General features: G+C 36.7%; 1 protein-coding gene across 1 annotated transcript in view; it reads right to left on the bottom strand.

Annotated features, from left to right (window-relative positions):
- Positions 1–15,611, bottom strand: part of LOC149785885 (serine hydrolase BPHL-like) — a 35,521-nt gene extending 19,910 nt beyond the window's left edge. Inside the window, exons 1-3 of the mRNA XM_089979876.1 lie at positions 15,475–15,611; positions 10,578–10,634; positions 6,494–6,594 (exon numbers count right to left, since the gene is read on the bottom strand). Coding sequence (XP_089836002.1) covers positions 6,494–6,594; positions 10,578–10,634; positions 15,475–15,587 — 271 coding nt within the window. The 5' untranslated portion in view covers positions 15,588–15,611. The remainder of the gene's footprint in view (positions 1–6,493; positions 6,595–10,577; positions 10,635–15,474) is intronic.
- Between the last annotated feature and the right edge of the window lie 1,111 nt (positions 15,612–16,722).

Here is a 16,722-nt window from a genome sequence, read left to right as displayed (position 1 = left end):
CACATTGATACCTCCTGCAATCCATACTGGAAGTCCATCCAGACTGCAATATCATAATTTGAAGAAGACCACTCACTGTATCATTTAATGTCTGTGCATTTTATTAGGCATCCAGGACTGATATGTTGTCTTGCTGGAACCATAATACTAAGCTGTGATAGGCCATCCTCAGGAGCTGGGCTTAATAGGTATGGAGTGCTTTATAGGTCCATAATAACTATAGCCCTAACTGGCCTGGCAAATATGGATCCATTATGGCACTATTGGGTGGGCCAGAGTTCTGCTGCCAGGATGGGATACATGATACGGGATCATCATAATTAGTACACTTGGTCGCTGATGTAAATCAGATTTGATATTCACCATGAGCAATATGAATCTGATGGCTGAGTCTGGTCTTGGCAAAACAGAGCCACAATTTCCTTCCTTTCAATGCTGGGGTCTTGATGATAGGATGGTTTGCGAATATTGAATATAACAGGTGCCTGCCTGCACACACTGGACAGGATAAAGTACACTCGTTGCAAGCTTTTCGTATTACATGCCTGGAATATGTGGGGTGAGATGCAGGCCATACATATGAAATTTGTGCACACTGGATGGAAAATCCTAGGGCTTCAGACTTGGTCAGACAAAGGGAAGGCAAAATAAATGCTCCATTAACATCATTAGCAGATCAGCAGTAGTTTGCATCACTTCAGAGAAGACCTCACCTGATGCAGGCAGGCACCTGTTATATTCAATATCCGCAAACCATCCTGTCATCAAGACCCCAGCATTGAAAGGAAGGAAATTATGGCTCATAATTACTACAAGATGCAATGAATACACTTTGTCCTGCTCAGTGTGAAGACACCTATCACTACAGAATGCAATGAGTGCACTTTGTCCTGCCCAGTGTAATGACACCTGTAAATACAGTATGCAATTAGTGCACTTTGTCCAGCCCAGTGTGATTCCACCTATTAATACAGTACACAATGAGAGTACTTTGTCCTGCTCAGTGTGATGACACTTGTAAATACAGTATGCAATGAGTGCACCTAGTCCTGCCCATTGTGATGACACCAATAAAAACAATATACAATGAGTGTACTTTGACCTTCCCATTGTGATGACACCTCTAAATACAGTATGCAATGAGTGCACTTAGTCCTGCCCATTATGATGACACCTGTAATAGCAGCATGCGATGAGTGCACTTAGTCCTGCCCATTGTGATGACACCTCTAAATACAGTATGCGATGAGTGCATTTAGTCCTGCCCATTGTGATGACACCTCTAAATACAGTATGCGATGAGTACACTTAGTCCTGCCCATTGTGATGACACCTCTAAATACAGTATGCAATGAGTGCACTTAGTCCTGCCCATTATGATGACACCTGTAATAGCAGCATGCGATGAGTGCACTTAGTCCTACCCATTGTGATGACACCTCTAAATACAGTATGCGATGAGTGCACTTAGTCATGCCCATTGTGATGACACCTCTAAATACAGTATGCAATGAGTGCACTTAGTCCTGCCCATTATGATGACACCTGTAATAGCAGCATGCGATGAGTGCACTTAGTCCTGCCCATTGTGATGACACCTCTAAATACAGTATGCAATGAGTGCACTTAGTCCTGCCCATTGTGATGACACCTGTAAATACAGTATGCGATGAGTGCACTTAGTCATGCCCATTGTGATGACACCTGTAAATACAGTATGCGATGAGTGCACTTAGTCATGCCCATTGTGATGACACCTGTAAATACAGTATGTAATGAGTACACTCAGTCATACCCATTATGATGAGACCTGTAAATACAGTATGCGATGAGTGCACTTAGTCATACCCATTATGATGAGACCTGTAAATACAGTATGCGATGAGTGCACTTAGTCTTGCCCATTGTGATGACACCTGTAAATACAGTATGTAATGAGTGCACTCAGTCATACCCATTATGATGACACCTGTAATAGCAGCATGCGATGAGTGCACTTAGTCCTGCCCATTGTGATGACACCTGTAAATACAGTATGTAATGAGTGCACTCAGTCATGCCCATTGTGATGACACCTGTAAATACAGTATGCGATGAGTGCACTTAGTCATACCCATTATGATGAGACCTGTAAATACAGTATGCAATGAGTGCACTTAGTCTTGCCCATTGTGATGACACCTGTAAATACAGTATGTAATGAGTGCACTCAGTCCTGCCCATTGTGATGACACCTGTAAATACAGTATGCGATGAGTGCACTTAGTCTTGCCCATTGTGATGACACCTGTAAATAAAGTACGTAATGAGTGCACTCAGTCCTGCCCATTGTGATGACACCTGTAAATACAGTATGCAATGAGTGCACTTAGTCCTGCCCATTGTGATGACACCTGCAAATTCAGTATGCAATGAGTGCACTATGTCCTGCCCATAATGATGACACCTGTAAATACAGTATGTAATGAGTGCACTTTGTCCTGCCCAGTGCGATGACACTTGTAAATACAGTATGCAATGAGTGCACTTAGTCCTGCCCATTATGATGACACCTGTAATAGCAGCATGTGATGAGTGCACTTAGTCCTGCCCATTGTGATGACACCTCTAAATACAGTATGCGATGAGTGCACTTAGTCATGCCCATTGTGATGACACCTCTAAATACAGTATGCAATGAGTGCACTTAGTCCTGCCCATTATGATGACACCTGTAATAGCAGCATGCGATGAGTGCACTTAGTCCTGCCCATTGTGATGACACCTCTAAATACAGTATGCGATGAGTGCACTTAGTCCTGCCCATTGTGATGACACCTCTAAATACAGTATGCAATGAGTGCACTTAGTCATGCCCATTGTGATGACACCTGTAAATACAGTATGCGATGAGTGCACTTAGTCTTGCCCATTGTGATGACACCTGTAAATACAGTATGTAATGAGTGCACTCAGTCCTGCCCATTATGATGAGACCTGTAAATACAGTATGCGATGAGTGCACTTAGTCCTGCCCATTGTGATGACACCTCTAAATACAGTATGCAATGAGTGCACTTAGTCCTGCCCATTGTGATGACACCTGTAAATACAGCATGCGATGAGTGCACTTAGTCCTGCCCATTGTGATGACACCTCTAAATACAGTATGCGATGAGTGCACTTAGTCCTGCCCATTATGATGAGACCTGTAAATACAGTATGCGATGAGTGCACTTAGTCCTGCCCATTGTGATGACACCTGTAAATACAGTATGCGATGAGTGCACTTAGTCTTGCCCATTGTGATGACACCTGTAAATAAAGTACGTAATGAGTGCACTCAGTCCTGCCCATTGTGATGACACCTGTAAATACAGTATGCAATGAGTGCACTATGTCCTGCCCATAATGATGACACCTGTAAATACAGTATGTAATGAGTGCACTTTGTCCTGCCCAGTGCGATGACACTTGTAAATACAGTATGCAATGAGTGCACTTTGCCCTGCCCAGTGTAATAACACTTGTAAACACAGTAGTTATATGGAAATGTTTTATGGAGTGCAGCACAAAAGCAAAACTGCAGTGCCAACTAAAGCTAGTCTTCAAAATGAATTGCAAAATTTTTTTAGAAAGATGAGCCCTTCCCAAAAATTGTAAAAGATCAAATACAAGATAAAACATAAAAAAGTTTTAAAAAATTAAAAAGTTCTTAAAATAACATAACTGGGATAATAAAAAAAACACAAACGTTAGAACACTTCAACATGTTTCTAAGAGAATGAATAATCATCGCTTTCATAAAAAAATTATAGAGATCCTCAGCTTTCCTCTAATATATCAACACACTTTAACACCAACAATCACTCTCTACTTGATTTTTCTTTCATGCCAATCGATACTGTGCATAGTGACATTAATAGACTCATACAAAAAACTTAATGGATTCATAAATTGGATAGTTTGCATCCTAATGACCTTAATACCAATGCACTATATAAAATTGTAAAAAAATAAATAATTAAATTGATAAATTGTATATCCTTTACAACAATATAATTATATGTATGACTGTTTGTCTCTATTTTATTTTATTATTTTACTGATAAAATAATATAAAATCAACAGTGTTAATAGACAGCATATACAAGTTAAATTTGTCAAAACATCACCTAAACTGACAGTGAAGTGGATGTTAATGAACAATATAGATATCTCTAGAAATTACATGCATGACCCACTGGTCTCTAATTACATAATAAGTGACAGAGAAACACTGCATGAACTTACCGGGGCCCTGAGTGGCCAAGTGGTCTAAAGCACTCACTGTTACAAATCACTACCATCTCACCTGTTTGTGTGGGTTTGAGTCTCCGATTCGGCAAATGTGGGTATGTGAGAAAGCTTGCCAGTAGCTATTCGTGGGTCGGTGGTTCTTTCCGGGGTTTTCCCCGGTTCTTCCTCCACCATTTATACTGGCCTTTCTTGTGCTGAAAAATAGTGTTAAACCCTACAACAACAACATGAACTTACCATAAAGTGGACATTAGTGAACAAATAAATGTGCATAGAAATTGTCTGCATGATCTTTCTGGGCTTTAAGTTTGTTCAGTCAGTAAATGCAAATTTATAATAGGTCAATACACATCACTGATTAAACATACTAGTGAACTGGGTATGTTAAGTCAAAATGGCACAGATATGTCTAATGTAACGAAGTTGTTGCTCTAATGAAGTTAGAAAAGTTGCCTCTTATAGAAAAAGAGTGAGAAATAGAAATAAAGATTGAAGTACATGTCCCTTATATCAAACACTTCAACAACATCCACAATCAAGAGTCATGTATCGGTGAGGAAGCAGTTGACTGACTGCCCCAAGTGGAAATCAAGACATCACTTGCTGACTGACTGCCCTGAGTGGAAACAACATATCTCTTGCTGACCCTCCAATGCTGACTGAAATGGTGAAGGCAACTGACCCATTTCACAATATGTTTGTCAGAAGAGTTGTCATGACTGCTGGGTGTAGGTTGTTTACATTGGCCATGAAACAGAGACCGGTATTTGAAGTTGTTGCTCAAGTTTGAAAGAAAGAATCATGTTTCCAGTTTAACTAATTGTTCCATCATTACTTTTACCCAAACAAATGAAGCATTTTTTCTGGCACTGGCTTCTTCAATTGACATTCCTGCTCTAGAAATAGGAAACTTAACTTCTAAGCACAAGTAACAATTGACATTGATAATACTTTCCATCTACACATGCTCCAAAGGCAGCAAATTAAAATACCCATTTTCTCAATTTCAAATGGTGCACCAGTTTCAGTTTTCTTTTTTATACATGCAGTAGATTTTAAATGTGCAATGGAATTTCTTTCTACAAAATTAAATATTGGCATGTGAAACTGAATCATAAATAAATTTCTATGGCAAGCTTCACGAGGGAGAGAGGTCTCAGGAAGGTCAAAAGAAACACTTCAAAGATTCTCTCAAGTCATCCTTAAAACACTTCAACATTGACTCAAGTCCAGGGAACATCGTATGCAGGATCACTCCATCTGACAGTCTCATCCATACTGGAGCTACAGACTTTGAACTAACGAGAATTGCAAGGGCACTGCAAAAGCACAGAGCAGCATAAATCTCAGAACTGCAGTATATTCTCCATCGATCAAGTAAACATATATGGCATCTCCTTTCAAGTGTGTCACAAACAGTTCAGAAAACAAATTGGCCTGATCAACCACTCACATAAAGTACTCACAGAAACAAAATCAGTGATTTCTTGGTCACCTTTGAACTTGAAGAATGAACAAGTTCTGGAATGGAAGCATGATTATGCTCCAAAACAGCTGTTACTTTATCTGTTGCATTCAGACTTTTGCAGTATTGTTTCATGCATCTCCCATCCGATTTCAGACCTTTGCAGTATTGTTTCATGCATCTCCCATCCAAATTAATATGATCTTTCTAAAGCCGATAGCCATCAGGTAAAATATGCTTTTTCTGCTAATGTGATTTGGTCCTTTTCATGACTGCATATGTTTAGGCCTAAACATATTTATACACAACTAGCTTGGAAGAATGACTCTTCAAACAATATCTGAAACTTAGAAATTATCTCACTTTTTGTGTCTACTTCTAATATGTACTCCTTTCTGTTTGCATGAGTTTGACAGGGGTTTTGAGTTGTGCTGTTTTGCTTTTGTGCAATTTTGTCAGTTGCATTTTATGTCAGTGTGCTTTTGACTTTGCACAATTTTGTTGGAAAGCTTTTGCCCTGCATGCTTATGTCAGGTCACCAGATTTATCCATTGTTTTAATACAGAACTGTCCCTTGTCTTCCTATGACTTTGTCTTCAAACTGTCCTTTGTGGCACTTACCCCATGCTGTACCAGTGTTCATTTCACACAGTAAACTTCAGCATGGACTGCCTACAGATTTGCTGATGTGGACTTGTCTTATGTCTGTCAATTATTTCCAATAATAAACCTGTACAATACACTACTTACCCAGAGCTCCAGGTAGTAACAGTATAGTATGGTCTCCATCTCCTGTGGTCTCAAAATGTAACCTCACTCTGTTGACCTCAATTTTATGGGATAATACTCCACTGGAATGATAAGAGGACCTTTCTAAAAAGAAGTACCATAGAAAGATGTTCTTATGTGCTGTAAATCAGTTTGCTTCTGAAATATGAGGATTCTTATCAAAGGAAAATAACCAAGTGTGTGTATGTGTGTACATGTGTGTGTGTGACCAATATTGGTTACATATCTGAATAGTCTCTTCATATCTTTTGATATCTAGTAAGTACTTAGTTGTATTGTGTGAATCTCAAAGGTTTCAAAGTTATCACCTTGCTATGTCTAAAAACTACAACTGCTTGTCTATCTTAATTCACTGTTCCATGCCTAGCAAGTCTATTTATGAATATCTCACCAATAGCTGCCATGATATAACCCACGGGCAAGAGTCCTTGGGGGTCAGGGTGGGGATATGGAATACGTAAACAAGTACAGTGCAAAAACATAAGTAAATAAAAAATGTATGGAAAAAACAAAAGAAAAGTTCATATTTATGCATGTATACTCTTTAATGGCACATCAGCACCATCATCACTAAACAGTGACCAATGATGATTAGGTATACAAATAAGGTATACAAACAAAAATTAAGGTAAAAAAAGAGTAACATTCTTAAAATACAAAATTTTAATGTCAATGTTGTATTTTTTTAATCTAAATCACAGTCTTCCTGCTGAAACATCATAATGGGACCCATCCCAAGATAAAAGGATTGCTTACAAACCCTGAGGCCAATGTTGGTTCAGGCTGCATATCTTAATTGGATTTTCATGTCCAAAAAATCCAGTGTCCATGGCTGCTAATTTCATTAAAAACAAGAGCTACTTGCCATGGCATTATTTGTATAAATTTTCCAACCCCACCTTTTGGTCCCATAAAGTGTTATAATTAAACTTTATGCCCATCCCCACCCCCTGCATCAAGTGCAAGAATAAAGTCTGGACCAAAACATATTGAAAAATGTCACTGTAATAGCAATTTTTGTTTATTTTATATTAAATGCACTCCCAGGAGAGGGACCCAAAAATCATAACTCTCTTGCACATGGCTACTACAATAGCAAACTATATGCTATGTTTTGATGAATTTCCACCCAACAGTCTAACTGGTGATGAACCAAGGGAGGTAAGCATCTTTTGAGGCACAAAACAACCCATAGGACATCACAGTTGGGTGGGTAGAGGGAATCTGCAACAGGTAAGTATTATATCATTAAAAATTGTACCCCCCCCCAAAAAAAACCCATTTAATATCAGTAATATTAGCTAAATTTACCAGTCTGGGGTGGGTGGGTGGGTGATGGCCTCATAAAGTTTATATAAAAAAAGAAAACACTCATAAATACTGTAGGAATGTCCACTACTCTAAGTTAGTATATAAGAATCCAATCTGAGGAATTAGCCCTTTTGAAAATTTGAGTATGCTGGATAGGTCTGGCCTATAGACCTTAATAGTAGAAATGGATCACTGTCTCTCTTTGGGTAATTTGAGATATGCCTAGTGTGAAGGTGGATAATCTGTGGGCTGTTGTATAGGGTAGCCCCTGTGCAGCAACATAATGTCCTTCCTCTGAGGCAATGTCCGAGGCTGGTCTACCAGCAGATTGTAAAGATAGCTAAACCATGATTATTGGGGCCACAGAAGGGCTATCAAAATGAGCTGAGCAGGGAAGGTCCCAACTTTTCAAGCACTTGTGTAATCATCCTGAAGGGCTGGCAGGCATAGGCAAACAGATGATCTAACTTAGGTTGAAAACATACACTGTCCAGGCTCTCTGGTCCAAAACTGCAGAAAAAAAGGTGAGCTTGTTGTTTAGTCTTGTTCCAAACAAATCCACCAAAGACCTCACCCCAGTCTGATTTAGTCTGTAGTTTTGTCAGCTGAATGCGATTTTCCTGCACATGGCTGCCAGTATATTTGGCAGGGAAGATCCAGAGAAGAACCACCAACCCACAGGAAACTACTGGCAAGCTTTCACACATAACCACCCAAGACCCCTCCCAATGTTCTGAACATAGCCTGCTATAGATTGGAGCAGAGATCATTCTGTGAAAACTACCCTGAATCTCCTGAAGACACTGCAGAACTATTCTTCTTGCCAGGCATATGACAAACTTGGAGGGCAACCTAGTGGGTCCAGCAATGAGGTTACAAACCTCCATGATCAAAGAAGAGGCATGTGTGCTTCCCTGTCATCATAGGTATACTACCACCAATATATTACTGGAAGTAATCATCTCAAAATGGATACTTCTTCTGTTAACACACCCCTGTTGGATTACAAATGTTGCTCTCATTTCCCATTATGTGTATGCTAGATTCATTTCAAAATCATGAACCCAGGATAAGTAGCCCTTTGAATTCCAACTGACAAACTATTGTGGGTCAGTAATTACCATGCTAGGCTTCATATCAGAAGGGTTCAAATACTGCCCAGACCATGCCTTGATGACCACTGTGGTTGTGTACCTGGACAAGGCACTTTGCATCAACAAGATAAAACCTGTCATGCTGATGTGCAGTTTAACACCAGACAGACCGAACTCAATCCTGTAATTATTAGATTGCACTCACTGGGGTATGAAAAGATGAATTTAGCTATACAACACTGGCCCCTACATCTATTCTGACCCTTAGGGACATAGCCCTATTTCTAGAGGAACATTTGGGGTCTGGGTACAAAGTGAAGGGAAAGCATGAAAGATACATTTTATAAGCTGACTGTTTTTCTTTCTAAAATGAATTCCTATTTATCAATGTAAGAGAAAATTTAATTTCATAAACAGCTTTCTCAAAAGTACTACATGTACTTAGTCCCCATTACTGTGAGGCTAAAGTCCAAATAAATATCCAAAACTGTTTATTTGTCCCAAATTCTTCTTAATTTGCTGGTTGAAATTCACCAAAACTTGTTATTAGGCAAGTTGTTCATTTAGTAACATGTATAAGAGGGGATAAACTCTTTGGCCCATCATCTAGAATCCTTGGGAGGGGGTCAAAGGTCAAATATGTGCAATGGCATTTACATTAATACTTTTTAATATCTGGTGATCAAACTTTGTACATACGGTTATAGCATGGCACTTCTGTCAAGGCAATATATAGCACTGTATATATAATGGATCTTGGGTTCTGAATTGAGTCACTAACTGTTGGAAGGGTCTGGGCAGAGGGAGGTATGCAACAAATGGAAGAATTTGCTATGGGGTAAGCCACTGGAGGACTCAGCATTGCCTAGGTTACTTCTTACAAAGACAGTCAACCTGATAAATCACTCAAATATCTTTGATTCATGTTGGTGAATACATTAAATGGTTGCAAGAAAATCTGAAAATGACAGGAAAATTCTTCATGTTTATCACTGTCATGATTTACAAAACAATATGGTTTGCCAAAATTTCCAGTTTAGCTCTGGGAAAACTACATCTCTGAAATCAGGTTGATCTACTATTGCAGTATATTCATGAAATCAGGTTGATCTACTATTGCAGTATATTCATGAAATCAGGTTGATCTACTACTGCAGTATATTCATGAAATCAGGTTGATCTACTATTGCAGTATATTCATGAAATCAGGTTGATCTACTATTGCAGTATATTCATGAAATCAGGTTGATCTACTATTGCAGTATATTCATGAAATCAGGTTGATCTACTATTGCAGTATATTCATGAAATCAGATCAAATTTCAATCTGCTTTACTTAGTTAAACAGGAATAATCTGTCTGATTGCTGCCATTTAATTGCTGTGTGTACACTTTATAGTCAATTTTATTCCTTTTAAATATATACATGAAGACAAAGTATCAATAATCTTTTGTTGAATTCAGCAAGTCACATAAATCAAAATTTCACAAATACATTTCATTTACTATTCCTTTTCTTTTCGATAATTTCAATGAAAATCACATGAAATTCTTTTAAATGGTTTAATAATAGATGTTCAAGGGTTGAGAGAGAGAGAGAGAGAGAGAGAGAGAGAGAGAGAGAGAGAGAGAGAATATACCTTTTTCTCTGAATGTCAAGGAACTTTGTTTTAGCTTGCTGAACCAAAGTAAAAAACCTGAAATGATATAGAGGTACATGTATGTTCAATTTAAAAAAAGGAAAAGTTAAATTTTGGACGCAGTCTGATGAAATATTTCCACAATCTGTCACAACATATCTAAATACAAAGAACAGTATTGTACCCTTGCATTCAAAATGTCACCCAGGGCTTTCCAATAGATTTAAAGTTGGAGGGTGAGTTGCCAAAAAATGGCAGGGAGTTGGGAATGGGGATACAGGCTTTTTTTCAAGTACCCAGACATAAAGTATAAGTAGTCCAGTAAAACACCTGGCTCAGTGCTGATAAGGAAGGTCCTGTCACCACACATCTAAATCCAAAGAACAGGATCCTTACAGTCAAAATGTCACCACATATCTAAATTCAAATAAGAGTATTCTTGCAAATGAACAATCACCATATCCGTCCCCTCATGCAATATATACCATGGTCACGAGACTTGCCATTTGGTTCATAGATAGTTTTAAGAGATTTTAAATTTTATTTGAAGCTTCATATATGGAACATGAGTAATTTACTCCAACAACTACTGTGTCCATAATGCCTACTGCAGTGAACCAGTTATCACAATATAATCGTTTATTTTGAGCAGGTCAGTCTAAAGCTGCAAGTACAACTAACTTACATTTGGTCCTAACTCTGCTGAGTATAAAGGATATTGTACATAGTCATAAACTGGTAACAGATGTGTGGTAATCAGTAACTAGTATTGGTTTGACCTGTATGTATGGACTGCACTTTTGAACTTGTCTGTGTTAAGATTTGAATGATATAAGCATATAGTTCAAGCTTGACCAAGATCAGATCGGAAATGTGGCCCAAGAGTGATAACAAGCTATCAATCAGTCTGATGCAAGATTGCTTCATTAGTTTGTGTAGGTCTCACTTATTATCAACTCTTCTGAAATTCTAATGAGATTAGTATATTCTCCATGAAAATCTGGTAGGAAATATGTCCCTCATGGCAGGAACAAGGTCAGTGAACTAGATGTAAACTCCCCTCATTAATATTTGTGGATCTCACTCATTATCAAAACCATCCAAGATTTTGAAGACACAAGACCAAATTCCAAGTTTGATCAAATCAGATCATAACCATGGGCTCCAGAGAGGTAACAAGCAATCACTGATGGCCATATACTGGATGGATGACAATGGATGATGCACGTCAGATGCAGGGCCATAACATAAGCTCACTTGGTGTCAGAGGCAGGTGAACAAAGGACTGGGAGCCATTAAGCGACTGTGTTATATTACATTTTGGTATTATTATATCACATTTTTGTATTATAGAAAATCATGCTATTGCAGATTTCCCCTTTATTATTATTATTATTGCATTAATGAAAATCCCCACTGATGTGACACAAGTCTCCTCATAGAAACTGATGATCAAATGACCAAAAATGAATTCCCTGGAATCCAAGATATACCATTTCTTCTGTTCTTTTATTTTCCTTAACTGCTGATTACTGAAATATCTATGGTATTCACAAGAAACTCCAACACGCCAAAACAGATTTAATTTCTTACATTTCATAGTTAACACATTAACAGGGTATCTGCAACTGCAGTACAAAACTCTTTGTCATAGCCACTGACCTTGAACCTGATATCATGGATTGGTCAATTTCAATACATACCAACATGCTATGTCTGTTTAAATCTATAATTAATATCTGATGGGGGAAAAAAAAACACCCCAAATTATTTAAGTGGCACCATTCATGTTATTCTTCAGATATACCCATAAAATCGTTCTTAAAAATAAATCAGTTCATACTCTTTTGTGTCATCATGTTCACAAACTAGAACAGCTAAAAATCAGTCAAGACCTTTAATTTTAAAATCGATGTCCAAGTGCTGACAATCAACTGGTCAATTGGAATGAAACTAATTTAAAAGTCTGGTCAAAATGTACTTTATATGTACATTAACCGCATTCGTAAACAACAAATACTAAAAATGCAAGCAATAACCTTGGATTTGACTCCAAGGCCACTTAGATCTGGTTTTCAAATTCTTCCACAAATGTGCAGACATGCTGATCTGCACCATTTCCATTAAAAGCCAATTAAATAAGCATAAAGTGTTTTAGTGAAACCCTCTTGACAACAACACCATTCATACACGAGGAGTGGAGACTGCAAGATTATCAAGATCTATAGTGTCATACAGGAGGTCAGATGAATACTATGTTCATTCAGAATAAGCCATATATTGTTATAATAGTGTTTCTACGAAAACCTCATGTCAGTAAGACCATCCATTGCTGAGAAATGGCCATAAACATATTTTTAAGATGGCCATCAAGGCAGCCATTGCTGGAGATTAGATCAGCAGCACTTCAATATATATATATATATATATATATATATATATATATATATATATATCCTAAGATACTTATCTGAAAAGGAAGTACAAAAGATCTATCAATTTTTTTAAAACTTACTTTCTATTTCATAAAGCAAAATCATGATTTAGAAAGTATAACTAATGCTAGACATGACTCCCAAATTAATTGATACCTGGCTGCAAGAAATGGATAATGGTTATTTGACTGGGATTGTTTTTACTGATTTCAAGAAAGCTTTTGCTACAATTGATCATGAGATTCTGCTGAAAAAGTTAAATTTTACAAGTTGATAATTCTTCTTTCAACTGGTTTAGACTGAGCCAGAAATGAATGTCTAAACATATAACCATTGGTGATATTAATGTAAAAACTATCATTATTCTTAATTCAGGAGTCCATCAAGGCTTTCTTTGGCCCTTTCCGTCTTGTTTCTTTTATTAATAAACAGATTTGTTTGCAGATGATGCAACCTTGCATACATCTAGTTGCAATACTTAAGTTGTCCAAACAAGATTAAACACTTACCTTATTAGAATTTAAAACCACAGTCATACACTGTAAAAATATAAGTCTAACCTCAAAAATATCACTGCAAAAGTGAAACATTTTTAAAATAAATTTAGTATAAAAATGAAGATACATTTTATAATCTCATTACTTGATTTAAATATAGACTTTTCCAGAAAATGAAGTGTTTTTCAGCCCCGTTTATTTCATACGGTCACCTCTGTAAGTTTATTTCACACTGTTATCTCTTCCAGTTTATTTCATATACTCCAATGCTGTATCATAGCAGGCTCTATACTATCGAGGCAAACGAGATTTTCCGATTAATTCTGGACACGTGCCATCTAGCAGTTGTTTACATATGTAAAGCTGTAGCCAGTAAGGACACAAATATCGTACAGCACAATATCCTCTAATATATCTACATTTTTTATAATTTTAAAATGAAAAAAAAATTAACATCACTTTTTTGTAAAGTGCATTCATTTACGTTTATCATCATATAGAAAACTCCAGTCAAACTTGCTATACCAGCAGTGGCTTTGATTATGAAATATATTCAGTGTATTGTCTGATGTTTGATGAGTATAGGTCATATACTGCTTGTAATACATGTCCTTACAAAGTTAAGGTTGCAATTTCATTTCATGGTAGCCAATATGGACCAAAATTTACAAAATGTTGCTTATGATCATACTTCTCATACATATATATGAATATAATAACAGTTAAACGTTCTTGAAATCAGTAATATTTCAATAATAATATTAATAATAGTTGTTATATATTCACATTTCGTTGCCCACATTGCATTTAAAATTCATATGAAGTCAAATAATAATTGCTTTTAATTTGTAATTTTGTTATTCATGGAATTACAGTTCAATTACATATGTGTGTTTGATTTTATTATTGGATCCTTAAATTTATTTTGGAAATATTATGCCAGTACCAGCGTGAACATTTCTTTCATAGGTAAGTGGTATTTTATATTTATTATAATACCTGCATGCTACCATACGTAAGTTAGGCAAATACTGCGATAATATAGAATTGTTCCCCCATGGTACGTTAATCTGGGTCAGTCACCATATGCTGTTATATTTACATTTGTGAGCTTCGATTGACAAAGCATTCTTTTAGGAAAAGAAAGAGGGAAAGTCATTGAAACTTTATAAATAATAAGTAAGCAGCAACAGCAAAACAGTTTTAATATGTACCGTTAAGAACATTAAGTACCACGATAATACAGCACTCCAGGCTACTGTCATCCCTATCTGCAAACAGTATGTGCAACAACAAAAAAACTCAAGTTCAATTTCTACAAGTTTATTCAAAATCCAACTCTCTTTGACACTAAATGGATTATTCATAAGTGTCAGTTGCATGTTACATTTAATTTCGATTACATACATGCTCCATACTGCTGTACACTGCATCAAACTCTGTGGACAAAAAGATATGGAATTGTTTTGTTAAGTTATACTATTACATACCGCTAAAGTTAATAGTGCACAACACTTAACTGAAAGAAATAAGACATCAATATTACCATACTTTTTAGCCATTTCTTCAAAGTACCATCCCCACCCACGTGTACTGAATTTAATCATACAATGTAAGACGTATCATATGTATTGTTGTTTTGGCGTAGAACCAAAGCAAAAATATGTGATGCGTCTTTCGTTGACTGACTACTAAATTGTGCATATCAATAACCCTTAATCGTTTCAGTGAATTATCTTAGAAGAAATCATCAAGAGGAGTTTATATATATATATATAATTTTGCATACTCAAATTATTCACAAAACATTCCATTTTGATGTACTTTATATATCTGGACAAATAATATTTTGTTGCTACCTTGGCTTGATAATGATAGGACGTTCTCAGTGGCCTTGAACTTTTGTACCGAGTTGTTGTCCCCAAAAACTTGGCAAGCGAGTTTAAATGCCTTATACTGACTCACCTTGGATCTTGCAAGCGATTCGTCAGAAAGCGAACACAATTTTTCTTAAACGTCAGATTTGATTGCAAAAGTCCTCCTGCAGCACATCTTACATACGACCCCACTGCCGCCATGTTGCTTGTTTTCGTTAAAGTTACTGTAGCTGTGAGTTAATGAATCTCTGGTATTGTTGGAGCACCGCTCTTGCAACGCATCGCAGTAGTGTTTTATATTAGGACTACCAGACAATCTTACCCATAGACTCCAAGCTAGCAAAAGAAATACGAAAAGATTCTGTCGAAGCAACGATTTCTTAGTCAATTACCTAACTCGAGAAACTATCAAGAAAATCATCATCGTCGTCAGGCAAAGTAAGGTTGGTTCAGAAACAATCCCCTTATAGAAGACCACTGCTGTTTTTATTTTATATTTCACACACAATTTTAGTATTCCTATATTTGACATTCACAGAAAAATTGTACCACATATTTTGACACTCACATACAATTTTACTGTAATAAACAATCTAAAAATCCACCTTGATAAAATCAATGCTATCAGACTTTTTATATCCTAACGCGAATGTATTAATGTCATCAGAACAGTATTGCTTGTCATTAAAATTACACAGACCAGATTTTATGTTAGCATCAGTCTAAATTCTATGAAAATTTTATCTTATTGCCATGATCTCAACACAACCAGAAAATCCATCTAGCCTTGTAATTATCGAATCATATCACCTTACCGACTACAGTTCTTTCGATTCCTTTGGCTTGTTTTTTCTTTTTTTTTTTAAAAACTTTATTATCAGCTAGATTTAGACAGTACATCTTACTGTGCAATCCGATGAACTCTATGACAGGAACAAAGTTTGTCTCATGTTTAAATTTTCCTATTACTTTTTTGTTATTGTCATAGTGAAATTCGCTGTTTTTCCCCGGATATTCTGAAAGATCAAATATATCTCTGCTATCGTAAAACTCTTGATACCATCAGATTCTATCTTGTACATTAGCTAGTCAGTATCTGTAAATAACACTTCTGCATCAGGTCATTTAACCTTAATAGAAGGTAGTAAACCAGTACATTGGCGCCTTCGATCTCTCAAGTATTGCCATACCGACATAAACTGGCTTTTTCAAGTTTTATGAACGGTTACTATATTTTCATTAAATATTTTCATACTGAGAAAATCATCAGATGCAACAAGTTTATTACAACGTTTCACGTTATTAACGATCTCGATATTGACTCTCTATCTGATAT

Source organism: Sinohyriopsis cumingii, chromosome 13, assembly GCF_028554795.1.
Source record: "Sinohyriopsis cumingii isolate HCF-2022 chromosome 13, ASM2855479v2, whole genome shotgun sequence".
NCBI classification, from domain to species: domain Eukaryota; kingdom Metazoa; phylum Mollusca; class Bivalvia; order Unionida; family Unionidae; genus Sinohyriopsis; species Sinohyriopsis cumingii.
The sequence above is the reverse complement of the archived record's forward strand: the minus strand, read 5'-3'. Positions and strand labels throughout refer to the sequence as shown.